The sequence below is a fragment of the Coturnix japonica genome, chromosome 13 (genome assembly GCF_054131305.1).
Source record: "Coturnix japonica strain WE chromosome 13, WE-NBRP24, whole genome shotgun sequence".
In the NCBI taxonomy this organism is placed as follows: Eukaryota; Metazoa; Chordata; class Aves; order Galliformes; family Phasianidae; genus Coturnix; species Coturnix japonica.
The window spans coordinates 12,941,659-12,957,227 of NC_140675.1; the positions used below are offsets into that span (position 1 = coordinate 12,941,659).

Consider the following 15,569-nt stretch of genomic DNA (forward strand, 5'->3'; position numbering starts at 1 on the left):
CTCACAGCAAGGGTTGAGCAATGCAGGGTGTGTTTCTGAGTTGTTATTCCTTGGACATTTGAGGAATTTTGATGGGGGACGAGATGTCAGGAAGCAAGTTTGCTCATTGTCTCAGTACTGAGCGTGAGGTTACTTGATGTTCTCATTTGCCTGTGTGTTGGTTTGCTGCTTATCTCTACCTGAAAAGCAATCTTAATAATGATTTCTTAGCCATTTTTCCCTCTTCCCTCCTAATGCTCGTACCTAAGAAGCTTTAGAAATCTCAGGCTTGTCTTTTTTTTTTCCCCCTGTAGATTCCTCCTTTGTTACAGACTCTCCTGTATAGAGGCATCTAGATTTAATTTAGATCTTTCCCAGTAGCATGAGAATTGCTTCTTAGAAAAAGTACACTAATTCTTGCTAAAGGTTTAGCACGTTTGATTTGTATTTCAATGCAATTAAAGTTGGGGGAAGTCTGTAACAGCTTTTCTATTGGCATGGTTAAGTGAAATATTTCATCTAAGTGTGGTGGTGGTAGCAGACCTTACTTTCATTCCTGGCTAGGCACAGTGGATGGGGATTGCAGATGAGTAGCTCAGCTGTACAGCACTGACTAAATATTGCAGTGCTCAAACTGCTGTTCTTCTCCAGCTCCTCAAGCATGTGTGTAGGCTTGTGTCTACGGTGCATACATGGTTTGGATTTTGTATTCGATCTTGATCTAGAGGGTTTTGTTTGGATAGAATAGTTCCAAATTATCCTTTTTGGAAAAATAGAAACAGCACTGATAGCATGTGTAGGATGAGGGAATTAAGGATAAAGGTCTCTGGAGTGATTTACCATCGTCCCTTACTGCTGCAGGCAAGGCACAGTGGTGGGTAGGGACATTTTCCCCTTTTCCTTGTAGATCTATTCATCTGACTTCCAACAATCAGCTTGAAAAAGTGAGAAATGCACAGGAGAAGTGTGGTAGATTTCATTAAAATCTTTTCTCCCCACAGCTTTGCCTTAATGTCTTTGTTGGCCCCAAGTATTTCTGTGCTGTAAAGCTTGTCTAATTCTGGGAACACATTATGGCCTATGATGATTGCTATTGATATAGTCATCAGCAAAAAAGCTAATTCTAATACTTTTATAGTTATAGTCTTGTGATGTGTAAATAGAAGCCATGAGAGATGCTTTGCAACTACAAGTACAGAAGCTCCATCCTCCTGACCTCCGTGTTGCCAGCAGTATGTGATGTGTTGAGGCCAGGTGCTAACTTTAGGTTAGGGACTATTGATGTTCAGGTTAGAAACAATGAAATATCCCATTACAAAATATGTAAAAGTTATGCAGATTTTATTTTTTAGAAAGTAAGTTAGTTATATAGATTTGCATGAAATCTGGTGGCAGATGTTTTGTTTCAAGTTAAGGGAATATAGTTGTGTGGTGCCAAAACTTAACCAGGCTGGGAGTGGGAGGGATATAAGGGTAATATTTGAAATGTTTGGGATCAGCAGTGCCCCACCCCTAATCTGGCTTTGTGTCTATCTATTGTCATTCTGCTAGATATTTGTCACCCAGCTTTGAGAACTTCAGATTGTTTCTAGCCTTGTTCCATCTGTGGCTGCCAACAATCACTTTAAATAGGATTCTGGTTCTTTATATAGAGCTCTAAGTCCAAACATGAGGCTGTCACAGACCTTTGTTAGAACTCTTGCTCTCAGTCAAGGCCTTCACTGAGTAACTCTCTTTTTCGGGTGTTCTTTAAGCAGAGGCTCACTGCAGGGAACTCACTGGAGCCACCAGTATGACAGCAGCAGAGCCCATGTTCTTCATTTCAAAGGATCCCCGTAAAACACCAGTCCTCCCCTGTACTGTTTCATGTTTTAAAGCCAAGTTTATAGAAGCCCTGCTTTCTTGGGAGGTTCTGTCCTTCTAAGCCTGACTCAGGAGCTGTGTTAATTCAGGCTATACACATCCTTTCCTCAGCCCATCTGCTGCCTTGGTTTGGGTTGCAGCTAGAAGTGCCGCTGAGCGCGGCTGGTGCACGTTCTGCTGTCCTGATCTCATACAAATGTGTTGCAGTTGGAGCAGTGCAGCATGCCTGGCATGACCTGATTTCACAGGAGTGCTCTGCCTGGAGGTAGGCTGCTTGGCTGGGAGTTCAGATTCATTACACAGCTGGCCTGATTGATATGGGAGTGAATGAAGATGGACTGAAAAGGGCTTTTGTGGACCTTGTGAAATGCCAAGTCTGTTAACCTTGTGTATAAAGATATTGGGAGCAGTCTTCCTAGCTGAAATGATGTATTTTAATATTTCCAGCAATTATTCACATTAGGTTGACTCATTCTGCAAAAGCAGGTTTGTGAAGCATCAGCAAGTTTGTGTTCACTCAGCTGTTGCAGCTTTTGTCTCCCTTTTTCTTTGCAGAGGAAAATAATTCAGAAGTAACTAATTCAGGTGTGAAATGACAACATTCAGAATGCTCTGCTATTGCTTTCCTTACAGTCCGTTCTGCAGCCTTGCAGGTTGGAATACATCTCTATTGAATCAAAGAACATCAGGCAGAGCATCCAGCAATGAATCTCGATGAACTGTAGGGGTGACATCTGCAGTTTGAGGTGTTGCAGTAAGGCTGGTACACTCCTGTGTGTGTTCTCTTGGGTGGCACTTGACAGTGTGATTTAATCCTGATTGTTGTGTTTTCTTAGTGCCCTGAGCAAAGCTGGGAGGTGGCATTGGTGTAACCAGGCTTCCATGCTTACACTCATCTAAATAAATATAGTTAATTTGTTCTGTTAAGGTGGGTGTAGTGATCATCTGAGAGAAAAAACACTCCATATGATAAACCTTAAGGATTTGTTCAGTGTTAAGTAGAGTTTCCAAGTGCTCTGTCTCCTTCAGTACAGGTGGAAATCATGCAGTAAAGCTGACCATCTTCCCCATGTCACATCAGTAGGTGCTGTTAATTCCCATCTCATATCAGTTTTCCACAGGAATGTGGCTGGCACGATTCCACCCTGAACAAGCAGTTTGCACATGGCATTACATCATTTGAGAGGTGAAGCTCTTTCATTTTCCAGGCAGTTTCCACTCTTCACTTGGTGCAGAGTGGCAATGGGGAGCCAACAAACAAGCACATGTTTCTGTTACAAAGATACTCTGTCATTTTTATGTTGGGAGTGATTTAATCACTAATGTAGGCAGTGGCTCTGCTTTCTAGCTGTGCACTGTGTATATGTTTTAACTCATTACTTTACCAAACCTTTGGATATCTCCAGAGGGCTTTTAATGTAGCCAAAATGAAGTACATTTCCAATAAGTACGTACAAAAGATATCACAGCCTGTGCAGGAGACAGATGGTGCAGCAGAATCCTACTTTAGTGATTAACTGGGGTTGGAAATGACTTCCCCACAGCTACGTTCCTCTTGTAGTTGTTGCTGAGCAGCTGAGAGGAGCCCAGACCTCCGAATTCTCACAGCAGCCTCAAAACAGGACTTAGCAGGTCAGAATCGATCTACTGAGTCCCATCTGACAGAAGCATTTGAGTGAACTGTCATGTGCTGGGAGATAAGGGAGTCTTTGTGAGGCAGCGATAACTGGCACTAAGGCAATAACCTTTATTCCAGCTCCTTGCAAGGAAAAACGTGAAAGCAGGACATGGTGGGCACTGAAAGGCAATTGGGGTGCTGAGCAACTTGAGTAGTGATGCTGCTGGATGTGGTGTGCCATTGACTGCCAGGAGCAGTGTGCTCCATGTCCTTTAGTCCTTTGAAAACCAACCCATGCTGTCTGCTATTTGATGTAGATAGCTTTACACTGCTGTACTCCTTTCAGTGTAAAATGACAGTGTTCTAATGATGGCTTTCTGTTTTGTTTTTTTTTCCTTAATGTGAGGCTAAAGGAAGAGTTTGTTGACTTAAGGAATCCATTTCATACGCTTGTAAAGTCATTCCACCATCAGCTGCTGACTTGTTGTAGGATGTAATTATGTCAGCAGAGATGAAAAACTCCTGTGCAGGGTGCCCAGGGAACCACCTTTTTCCCCAGCACTGTGGTTACAGAAGCCAAAGGGACCTTCGTGACCTGCTGCAGCTGCCATCTGCTTCCCAGTGGCTGTGCCGTGTCCCTTTTGTGTGTGAAATCAGCTTTGAAATCAGTCAGGAATCTTCCTTCCTGTAATTCCTGCTGGAAAACTGCTCCTTGGAAGTGACCCAATTCCATTTGTATCTGAAGTTTATTTCGGGTTATTTTATATCATGGCTTCTTGCCCCTTGATCTTAAATGGCTTTTTGCACTCCATGGTATTGGCAAACACGATGTATTTAGCGACCGTAATCTGCTCAATCTTTTTGCAAAGATAAACGCAGGAAACATCCTCTGTGCTCAGAGGGGAAGCATCTTAGCAGCATTCTGTTACGAAACCATCAGACTAGGATTTGTATGACTGGAATTACATTTGGTGTGTTAGATTACTTCTGGGTAATGCTTTGCAGTGGTGCTAATGCTGATGACAGCTGCGTTAAGCGCGTGGCTGCCGGTTAGCGGGTGGCTTGGCACTAAACAAAGTTTATCTGTATACCCCCATCGCTTCACAGTAATGCCACCAGTTTGTAGAAGGTTGTCACCAACGTGTTCTTCTTTTAGCATATCATCACATTTGTGTTCTTCCCTTCTCAGGAATCAGATTTTTATATTCTGGTTTTTCCCTCTCGTGTGACGCTGTTTCTGAGCATTATCTTGGTGCTTTCCCATAATCTCCTACGTTTTGTTGGTTACATAATAATCCTTTAGGTTGGTTTTATGGCCACTTGTTGAAAATGTTCTGGGTAACTTCCTTGGCTGGTTCTGATGCCAGCTCCTCTGCAGCTGCTCTGTGCTCTAACAGCACTGTCCCATTTAGCATCACCCACATGGGATACCCACTGCTTTGCTCTTGATTAGATAAACGAACATGGAAAGTCCTCAGTTCTTCTGTCCTGTGCTACCTTCAGTTACCTCCTGTTGAGTTTTATCCTCTTCTGTTTTTATTTCTCTTTATTTCTGTGTTTGAGAATACTCAGACTTTGCAGAAGTTTTAAGGCCATCGTTTTCCATGCTGTCAGATACCCTGTTCTCTGATGTCCTTTTTATTCCTTCCGACTCTTTAATATTCCACATAACATATAGGAGAGCCAGTTTGTGACTGCGGGAGCAAAATGAGCTTGCAGAGCTGGCTAAATTTAGATGCTTTATATGAAAAAGAGTTTGAAAAGTGATGGAATTAAAGTCTGAGTAACACCTTCACCAGGGAGCTTGTCTGGTTTGCTTGGAAGCTGCAGGACCAGAACAGCTTGGAGGAACTGAGTTTTTGGTGCTTAATTTTTCCCTTCAGGAGCAGAGTGGGGTGGGATGGACAGGTAACCTACTGTGAAGGAACCTGATTTTGACATCCTAGCTTAAAAATATGGTTATGATTTGTTAAATATTAACATATTTCAGAAATTTGTAAATAGCATTCCTGCCATTAAATACATACATCCTTGCTAAAATAAATTAAGGTAAAAATTCAGCTTAAATATCTGGGTGCTAGGAAATGATCTGAGTGAGTATGCAAGTTGTATGTAATAAACCTGTTAGAGCCGTCCCATTGGGATGGGGGTTCTGCATGCTACTGCCATGAAAACAGCAGCACAATGTAGTTTATGTATTGAGGAATTCTGTTTTAGATGCCAAGCCTGATGGTTTTTGGGGGGATGAGGAGGGCTTAGCATCTAGTTGTTAGCTAACAGTCTACACCCAAAGGCAGACTGGCCAACGAGAAGAAATAAACAGTAACCCCTGGCCTACATAAGGTACTTTTTAAAGCAAAGAGTGATAAAGTATTTTTGTAAATGTTGAGACTGAAAGGCTGGTTTGTTTGGCCAGGATCCTGCTTCTTAGCAGTTCAGAATAGTTCTTTATCTGACCCATTGAAAACAGTATTATTTTACAGAAAAGTGGGTGGTATTCAGCTTTACCCTGGTATTGGCCAACACCCAGCAAATTCTAACTGATATCAGAAGATGCAAGAAATACTAACAAATGGTCCTTGAAGAATCTGTTTTATACCTCCAGTTAATGACCGTCCCCCCAAGCTTTGTGGTGCTGAGGGTCTCAGCCTTCCTCTCAGTCAGCTTGCTGACATGGTGATCCTGCAGTCTCGCTGGCACAAAAAGCTTTTGTTTCCCAGCAGCATTTTTCTTTTAAAGCTACTGAACTGCCTTCTGGATATCTCCCTTCTCAATTTATCTGGCCTTCAGCCGAGTACTGAGGGTTTAATGCTGGAAGCAGCCCTGTCCTCTCCATGGCCTGGTGCTGCCTGCAGTGCTGCTGCCATTGGCCTTGGAGGATGGTGCATGAATGTGGGGAGAATGTGGAGTGAAGACATCAGACCTTTTCCACCTTTTTAGTATTTAGCGTGTAAAATTTGCTGCTTTGTCCTCCCAACAGCAACGTCTCCTCGAGTGTCCTCCGAGCTGGAGCAGGCCCGGCCCCAGACCAGTGGGGAAGAAGAGCTGCAGCTGCAGTTGGCGTTGGCCATGAGTCGGGAGGTGGCGGAGCAGGTCAGTGCCCGTGTAGGTTTCCCATGTGTTCATGCTTTCATAGTTACAACTACGTGCCTCTCTTTGCAATGGCAGCTTGGCTTTGCTCCAGGTGGAATAGGGGGAGAGGAAAAAAAAAAACTTAAGGCCGTTTTGGAAGATGATGCTCTTTCATTCGTTTTGTTTTCTTATTGTTCTTTTAAATCTCTTTCTTAAAGTAGCTATGGCCTTCGTGCTGTTGAGACTAGTGGAAGATGGCAGTCGCTTTGCAAGAAGACTTTGTTGTGTGGGAAGATATTAATCATCACACTGCTGAAGGTGTTTTCAGTTAGGAAGAACTGAAAACATGACTAGTCCTGAAAGCCTTCATTTAATGGGGCCAGCATATGAAATGCCAGTGAATTCTGATTATAATGAATTTTTGAATGATCTGTTTATTCGGTAAGATCTGTCTGGAACAGAAGGGTGATCTAACACAGTGAGCTAGAATATATAAATAACTTGTTCTAAAATAATGTAGCTCCTAAACTATCATTCTTGTTACATTATTAATGTGTTAATTCTTAAGAGGTTCATTCTGAATTCAGAGTAAATGCTGTAATTGTGGATAAGGTTTACTGCATGTTAATATAGAATGAAGCTGCTGAATCTCAGCTCTGAGTGGAAACTCACATCTGCCATGCTGAGTGTCCATAATGTTTTTAAAGGCTTTGTGAGACAAGCATAGTATACTGCTGTATGTTCACATCAAGATCTCTGTGCTTTGAAAAGGAAGCTATCACCCTGTAAACTTTGTCATTACTAAGCAATGAATTTAAAGGAAGTACGAATCAAGAGTACTTCAGATGAAATAGCTTTAAAAACTGAGGGAAATGCCAGTTGTGGAGTAAGTCAACTTCAGAAAGACCAAGTGAAAGCAAAAATGTTTGCAGTAGTTGAATCTACCACTGACTCGGTAGGTGACAGATGTGAAAAATCTACAAAATATGCGTGGAATTGGCTAGATTGATTCACTTGGATTTCAGTGCAGTTATATCAGTTGTGTCAGCTGCAGAGAGGTGCTGACAGAAGCCAGCAAAAGTAAACCTTACATCACTACACCCTTCAGTGCTGCTTTGAATGTGAACATTTCATTTATAACTTCCCCTTAGGAGTAAAACAATACAAGGGTAAACTTCAACCAGCAAAACAGACATTGTAATGATGGCAGTTATGCTGCTGGCATGGGGTCAGGTTGCTCCTGAGCTCTGTGTGAGTGAGGTGAGGATCACAGGAGCTCTGTTCTCCCACTGGGTTGCAGATGAGGTACAGGCAATGAGGCCGGTGGTGCCACATGGGCTGTCCTGGCAGTGGGGCCGCCCACCAGAGGGAACAGGCAGCACAGTCTAGGCTCATGGTCTATATCAACAGTGTTGATTTCCTTTGCAGGAGGAGCGCCTCAGACGCGGAGATGATCTGAGATTACAGATGGCTCTGGAGGAGAGTCGCAGAGACACAATTAAAATTCCCAAAAAGAAGGAGGTAGTGCCTTCAACTAAGAAATTCCTGGTTACGCTGCCAAAAGCTGAAATACAGTAACACAAAATAGCTTAATACTGAGCATTTTTATGCTTTTGGGATTGCTTTGTTGTATAGCTTAAAACTTCTTCCACGCGGGTTAAATTTCAAAGTACTGGTCAATGGCAGGTGTGTAAAAGGAGAAAAAAAAAATTGCTTCTTCGCTCATGGGTTTGTACTTCAGGTTGGTAATGCTCTTGATTAAAGCTCAGATTGTTCCTACCCTCAGCATACTACTCTTTTGGACCTAATGGATGCCCTGCCTTCATCGGCACCGGCCCCACAGAAAACAGAGCCCTGGGGACCTCCTGCTGCTGTAGCAAACCAAACCGATCCCTGGGGAGGATCCACAGTTGCAGCTACTGCCTCTGACCCGTGGCAATCATTTGGTAAGGAACTACTGCCAGAAAAGAACATTTATCTTAGAAGTGCTTGCCTTTTATTGTTGAACTTTTCCAGGTTTCTCAATAGCAGTGCAGTGTCATGCTTGATAACACAATGGATTAGTCCATTTTGGTTGCTTCCTGGACTCCAGAGTTAACATTCTTCTAACTCATTTTCAGGCAGAAACAAATGCAAGTTGCAATCCTTTCCATCTTTGTTAAACAGCTGAGATTTTGTGTGCGCATTTTTGAATCCTAAGAAAAGGGAGAAGAGTGAAGCTTTTGTCTTCTCTTTGCACAGCAAAAACAGCTCGCCTCACCCTGGGGAGATGCTCATGCTTTGGCTGCTAGTTGTGTCCAGTGTCATAGATATAGACTCTTGCCAGCATTTAATATAGTATAGTGCTTAAGCAGGATGATCTGGCTAGGAAGGCTGTAGCTCTGAACTGCCAAGTCTCTCTCCTAGGGAAATGGGATGTGTATACCATCAGAATGAAATGGACTAAGCTGTTTTAATTTATTTACTTATTATGCTTAAGAAAAATTGAAGTGACTCTCTTAAATAGTCTTAGAGCTTCACATCTTTTGATACTAAATTTGTGGAGCTCCTTTCTGAAAGATCCAGTGTTTCATGTTGAAGGGCAATAATCCCAGTTTTTGCATGTTTGCTTGTGTACGTATTTATTTTGCTGCCTTTGCAGTCTGCCCAAGGATTTACACCTTTGCTTTGGAAAGCTGATGGTTCCTCACAGCAGATATTAAGCTCTGTCTGTGGAATTGCAGTTGAATCTATTTTTTTTGGTTGGCTCTGGATTTTTTGGGGTGGGAGGAAGGAAGGGGCAACAACTCTGCGTGTTCTTGTGCAGTCAGACCATTCTTCCTGAAGACTAACAGCTTAGTTCTGTCAGTTCTGCCTCAGACTGATGTCTCAAGGACCTCTGCTATAATGTGCTGCAAAGCTGTTTGTGTGAGGAGTCAGTGTGCTTCTCTCTGCAGTCATGATGACAATTGTTAAGTTTAATACTGAAGTGCATTTGTTTTCCCTCATGGTGGCATTAAAGGCACCCACATAGCTGCTAGGACAACTGCAGCTCATTGTTTAAGTGCAGTTTGTGATTCCATTGGTGAAAAAACTGCAAGTGCAAAATTAGAGCAAGTCTAAGTTTTGGGCCCCAATGCAATGGAAATTTGGTTTAATTTTACATGAATTAAATAAAAACAAAACCCACCTCCGTCCGGTCTTGTGCTCAATATATCACCCTCTGACAAGATTTTCCTTGCATCAGTTGCAGCTGTAGCGTTTCCTCTCAGTAGCTCCCGACTTTATTAACGCCGTATAACAACCCCTTGTTCCATCCTGCTGGTTGCTTGGCTCCCAAGAGCAGTCGTGGAGATGTGAGATTTATGAATTTGACTACCAATAAAAGAGTGACTCATTAAACAGTATTTCTCAAATCCTGCTTGTGCTTTAGCGTTTCAGCAGAGATAATGGAAGCTAAGGGAAGGTGTCTTCCTGAGTGCTCTCATTTTGTAAGCTCTCTTTATGAAGGAAGAGACTTTTTTTTTGAAAGCTTCCGTTTATGGGAAGCTCTGTCATTAGCATTTCTTGTGTGCTATTGCTTGTAACTCAGCACTGAGGGCAGATAAAGGAAATCTAAGTACCGGAGTGGGAGTAGTTAGATTTATTTGGAGCATTTCCTGATCCGAAGCTACAACAAGGCTTTGCCACCTGTGGATGAAACAAAGACCAATACAGCAAATTGGATTTCGTAGTGTGTGTGTGTAGTGCAGAACTGTGATGCAAAGGAGGGTGGGTTGTTTGTACTTTCAGTGTTCAGTTGTGATTTGAAATCCACAAGGTGGTTAAAGGCATCAGCTGTGTACTGCACGGGTAATTCTGTTCTTCTCTTAGATCATACAGTTGTTTGCAGTAATTAAACCATGTTTAATTAATTAATTTAATTAAACCATGTCCGAATTTCATTGGGAAAGGAAATGAATATTCATCTATTGTCTGATTCAGTTGCCTCAGAGTGGCACAGGATGTGTATTTAAAGCATTAGGTTTGCTTTCCTGCAGGGTGGGGCAGTGGGAATGAACATCATAGGAGCAAAGCACGAGTGATGCCTTCCAGCAGGGCCCTGGCCCATTGCAAAGCTTAAAAAGGATTTTATTCTGGGGTTTGATAAACCCAAATTGTGTTATATAGTGGAGGGAGGAAGAAGACTCCCTGAAGGGAATACTTCCTACACTGAAGGGCAGTCAATTAGTACAGGGGAAAGGAGGAAGAAACTGGCAGGCAATTACATATGGTGAGACAAGTTTTCTTCTATTTCCTTGTCTCCTTGTGGTCTTAATCCATTCTTTTATGGAAGGAAAAGCCCTAAGGCTGTGCAGGACCTGATGACTTGCGAACAGTTTGTGATCTGAATTTATTAAGTGAAGAACTGTTAATATCTTTCAATAAAAATTGGAATACTGAATGTGCAGGCATAGGGTTAGAAATTAAAAACATGGAAAGGGACATCTTAGATTTGTGTCAGGAGGTGTGCTTACAAATGAGGATAAAAGAAAGCACAGCCAGCTCGAGAAGCTATTGATATTTTAATAAAATAATAGTTTTGTGGAAAAGAATCTGACAGCTGTGCTGATCTCTCTGTTCAAGTCTAAATGTTGTATATTTCATACCTTTCAAAAAGGCTTTTTAGATACCTTCTGTGTACAGGTTCAGAAGTACCCTCTGTGTTGTAGATGATGGCTGCAAGTCAGGTGTTCTCTGTTCAGATGGCAAGTTTTGCAGCAAAAGCATGTTTGATTTCTTGTTGGAACTGCAGGCCTTTTAAAATTCAGTTTCAGATGGGAGCTTAGTATTACCCATCTGCCTCCCACAGAATTTAGTTTGCTTATTTCTTCTGCATTTGTAACATAGATGCTGAGACTCGATCCGTGTTTGTAATACTGAATTGCTTCACCTTCTTGTGTATAGCATTAGTAGGCAATAATGGCTCATAAATGAGAGCTCGGTCTCATAGGAAAGCTTTCCAAAGTGAACCTACACTGACTTGTGTTGCTGCTGACTTTTTTTGCAGGTGCCAAACCAGCTGCTTCCGTTGACCCGTGGGCAGCACCAGCAGGATCTGCAACTCAGACTCTGTCCAAAAATGTTGACCCGTGGGCTCCTGCTCAGCCATCTTCTACTGCAGCAAAATCTTCGGTGGATCCCTGGGGACCAGCACCTGCAAACAAACCGCTCTCTACTTCTGGTGAGAAATTGTTTCATTCCATGTGTGTCTTACTGGAGTACAAAAAAAGAGAAATCTGAATGAGTTTTTATTTCTTGTATTGCTTAGTTAAATAATGTGCTGAACAATTTTCAGTGTTGTTCTTTGGAATATGCAGGAGTTACTATAGCTTGGAGCTCTGAGTTTGTGCTGCTGCTTTCTTGGTGCTCTCTTACATTCTTCTATTAGTACGTGTGGATGCATGCTGAGCTGTTATGACTGCTGCTGCCGTTGCATTTTTAAATGGGTTTTATTTTTAATTAGACAAGGACTTAATTTCTGGAAATGAATGTTGCTATAATTTTACCTTTCATCATGATAAATAGCTGTGCAGATGGTTGTCTCTGCTGACATAGATTGACAGGTCAAGCAGCTCCACACTGTGATTTTTCGAGGTGCAAATTAAGGTTTGTTGCTTCAGACTGAGGGTGTCAAATCTGTTCCTAAACTGTTGTGCAGCAGGATCAAGAAGGTGCTGATATAATTGTCTGTTCACGCTCTGTAACTAATGCAGCCTTGATGAGTCTTAGTACCTGGAATTTCCATATTGGCACTGTGGCTAAATACATCCGAAATGCATTTTCTGCCAGTCATTCATCCCAGTGCTTAATAAGCAAAGGAGTCACAAAGCAGATATTGTGAGAAGTTGTCTGATGTACTTTTGCCTTGGCTAAGGAATGTAAGTGGATCATTATGGGATTGGTCTGATCATTCTTTTTAAGTGCTCCTATTATGTAGAACCTTGCTTGTTCTGCTGCTTGTATGTTTTGGGTTTTTTTTGTTCTGAGGAAGCTGAGATCTGTACCCATGTTTGCTAGAAATGTGTTGAAGTTTAAAGCTAACTTAAAAATAAAAAGCCCTCTGGTGAATACAAAAAGAAAAAGCAAACGTCAAAGCTTTGCAGTAGAGCGATTGCTGTTCATTTAGGTGTGGTTTTTATTCCCCATTTTGAGGCAAGGGTGTGTCTACATTTTGAGGATATTGTTTTCGTTTGTTGCAAGCTATAGCCCAGTTTTAGTGCTTCAGCTAACAGAGCCTTACCATCCCTAGGTACTGATAACCTTTACTATTGCATTCCTCCTCCTTTTAAGTAAAATCTAAAGTTATAGTGATGCTATGTTGGTGTTTAGGAGCATATTCAGAAGTGTATTTTTCTTGGGGGCTGATTAACACACTGCAGAGTCGGGCTGTAAAAAGTTGCTGTCCCTTCCACAGCAGTCATTGCCTGCCTGGGCCTCTAAGTGCAGACATTCAATAAAACCCCAGCATGTTAAGGTGTGCCTTACATTGTGATTAAAAGCACATTGCTATGAATCATTCAGCCGATAGCGTGAGGAGAATTCTCTGCCATTATCCTTCTTAATCCTTCATAGGAGCAGGAGCAGGAGCTCTCTGGCTGCCCTGAACTGCTGCCCTGAGACCCAGCAGAGTGGCTTCCTGGTAGCATGAGTGGTTCGAAATTGCTTTTGGTAGGATCAGATGTGTGATGCAATCAAAGATCTGCTAATGACACAGCTCTCTTGCTGTTTTGAACAGGAAGTACATCTTTTGACCTCTTCAGTAATTTGAATGGTACAGTTAAAGATGATTTTTCTGAATTTGACACACTTCGAACTTCCAAAAAGCCAGGTATGGATTAAATCCTTAGCACACAATTTGTGTATAATCTCAACATCAACTGTATTTGTTCTTGAATTTTATGTAAAATAAAATAGTTACTCACTAAGTAAAAATTGCCAGACTTTAGCATGTGAGTGCTTTGATAATGTGTACTTTAAGGAAGATTTGGACTGAATTGCTCATGACTGAGTCGATATTAGCCTGGGCTTCTTCCACACAAAGGAAAGGTGAGCGGAATCTGGTTACAAAGTGTACAGCTGTTGGGTGCTGCAGGGGCAGAAGTGGAAGCTTTTGAGTGTTTTCTCCTTTGAATTTCCCAGTTGCAACATAGTTACAGGAATATTCACCACTGCAAATTGGGCAGGGTATTCTGAAGAGCGCTGTAACTCTTGCTGTAGCTTCTTCATGCTCTCCTAAATAACATTTAAAGTGCATCTGCTTGCATGCAAAGGGTGTTGTGTGTACTTGAACGTTTAGAAGTGACCTACATGAATGTCAGATTTTAAAATATTTCCCTTGTCAGAGTCTTCAGGGTTTTCTTTGCTTGATTATGTAATCAATGAGATAAGTGTTGTTTTTCTCTTTGTGTTGTTACAGCTGAATCAGGTTCCACTTTGCCGTCCCAGCATAGCGGTACCACAAGTCCTGATCTCTTTGATTCCCAACACTCAAGCATGACATCAGGCAAACAGAGCGCAGCTCGGAAAACCCCTGAGTCCTTTTTGGGCCCCAATGCTGCTCTGGTGAACCTGGATTCACTGGTGTCCAAACCACCGCAACCTGTAACTTCACTGAATCCATTCTTGGCACCAGGTCTGTTTCTGCACATTCCTTCAGTTATTTTATCTTTCCTATAGGAAAACTCTGCATAACTCATTCCCATTTGGTTTAATGTAAGCCATTTTTGGCTTGTTTTTCTTGATTGTTTCAGCTGGCAGATCATGACTGGGAGCAGAAGGGTGGGACAGCGTGATTTCTAGGCGTGCTGCTGTTGAAAGCCTAGAGTTTCTACCCCTGTGCCTGCAGCTGATCTGTCGGGCTAGCTTTGTTCAAGCAGGTTTTCTTCCACTTTAGCACTTGTTTTCTTAGAAATGTCTGATTTAGAGGAAGACTTTTGGTTATTAAAAATGTCTGAGCTATAACTGATTGTCAGAACAGGTAAGACACAAACATGTGCCACCAGAGATCCATTGGGGGAGTGGTAGGTGGTAGATTCTTGTGGCAAGCCTTTTTCCTACTGATGCTCAAACAAATTAGTTTCTCTAACTCCAACCAAGGTTCCAGATACCAAACTCTGCTGCTTGTTCTGATGGGCTGTTGATTAGGCTGCTGGTGTTAGGCTGTCTTTAGGCTCGCATGGTAACCAGTTTTTGATCAAAATACACTCTCAGTGTATTCCTATTGTTAGTGAGCCTTTACAGCCTTTACTTTGAGTGATCTCAGAAGGTGGCAGTGAACATTTGGAGGATGTGTGTATTTTTAAAAGCTACTCATATGCACTGAAATTTGTGTGACACTGGTGTGCTGAAATACTTTAAAATGGTATTTCAGTATCTATTTTCTTCACTTTGCTGGCAGGGGCTAAAAAGAAAAGACAATTTGCTAAACTCCTCGAGTAAAGAAAAAGGCAGCAATTCTGAAGAGCTTGGCAGTGCTTAACCAGAGAAAATCTCTGTATCTGCCGCTATGAGTTACTACAAAAAGTTTGTAAGGGGTCACTGGGCCATCCAAGTAACACTGTGCATATACGGTAAAAGGAATTTGTAGCGTTGGCAGCAGCCCAGAAAACCTCAAATGCTGGGAAAGTCATTCTCTGCTTTTTCTAGCACCGCTGTAATTCGGAAACAACTTGTTTACTTTATGAATTCTTGTCAAAGCTCAGCGCCAGAAACATGTACAATTTCTAAATGGAGTTAACTGGAAGATATCCTGAAGATCTGCAGTAGCAAGCTTACAGAAAGGAAGTAGAAATAGCCTTTAAAAGGCAAATTTTAATATGTTTTTTTAAAATTTAATTAATCTAGAGGTAGTCATGTTTAACATTATTGAATTTAGAACATGTTGCTTCTGTTACTGTCATCAAAGTGGAAACAGTTGGTCAGTAAATGAACATTCTGTGGTGTAGGTGGGCTGGACGAATCAGACTGTTTGTGCACCAGCCTGCTGAGTTTCATCCGCTGGGTAATTTGGGGTTTG

At 41.9% G+C, this 15,569-nt stretch overlaps 1 protein-coding gene across 16 annotated transcripts in view; it reads left to right on the forward strand.

Moving 5' to 3' along the window:
- EPN2 (epsin 2) overlaps positions 1 to 15,569 on the forward strand; it is a 39,244-nt gene that overhangs the window by 19,580 nt on the left and 4,095 nt on the right. For 5 of the 16 annotated variants that reach the window (XM_085513937.1, XM_085513938.1, XM_015876753.3 and 2 more), the window contains 6 exons: positions 6,441 to 6,553; positions 7,961 to 8,053; positions 8,319 to 8,478; positions 11,562 to 11,735; positions 13,290 to 13,382; positions 13,971 to 14,186. In XM_085513937.1, coding sequence (XP_085370063.1) covers positions 6,441 to 6,553; positions 7,961 to 8,053; positions 8,319 to 8,478; positions 11,562 to 11,735; positions 13,290 to 13,382; positions 13,971 to 14,186 — 849 coding nt within the window. Of the gene's footprint in view, positions 1 to 6,440; positions 6,566 to 6,833; positions 6,974 to 7,960; positions 8,054 to 8,318; positions 8,479 to 11,561; positions 11,736 to 13,289; positions 13,383 to 13,970; positions 14,187 to 14,304; positions 14,532 to 15,569 lie in introns of those variants that run through there. The other 11 variants (XM_085513934.1, XM_085513935.1, XM_015876751.3 and 8 more) reach the window with 7 other exon arrangements.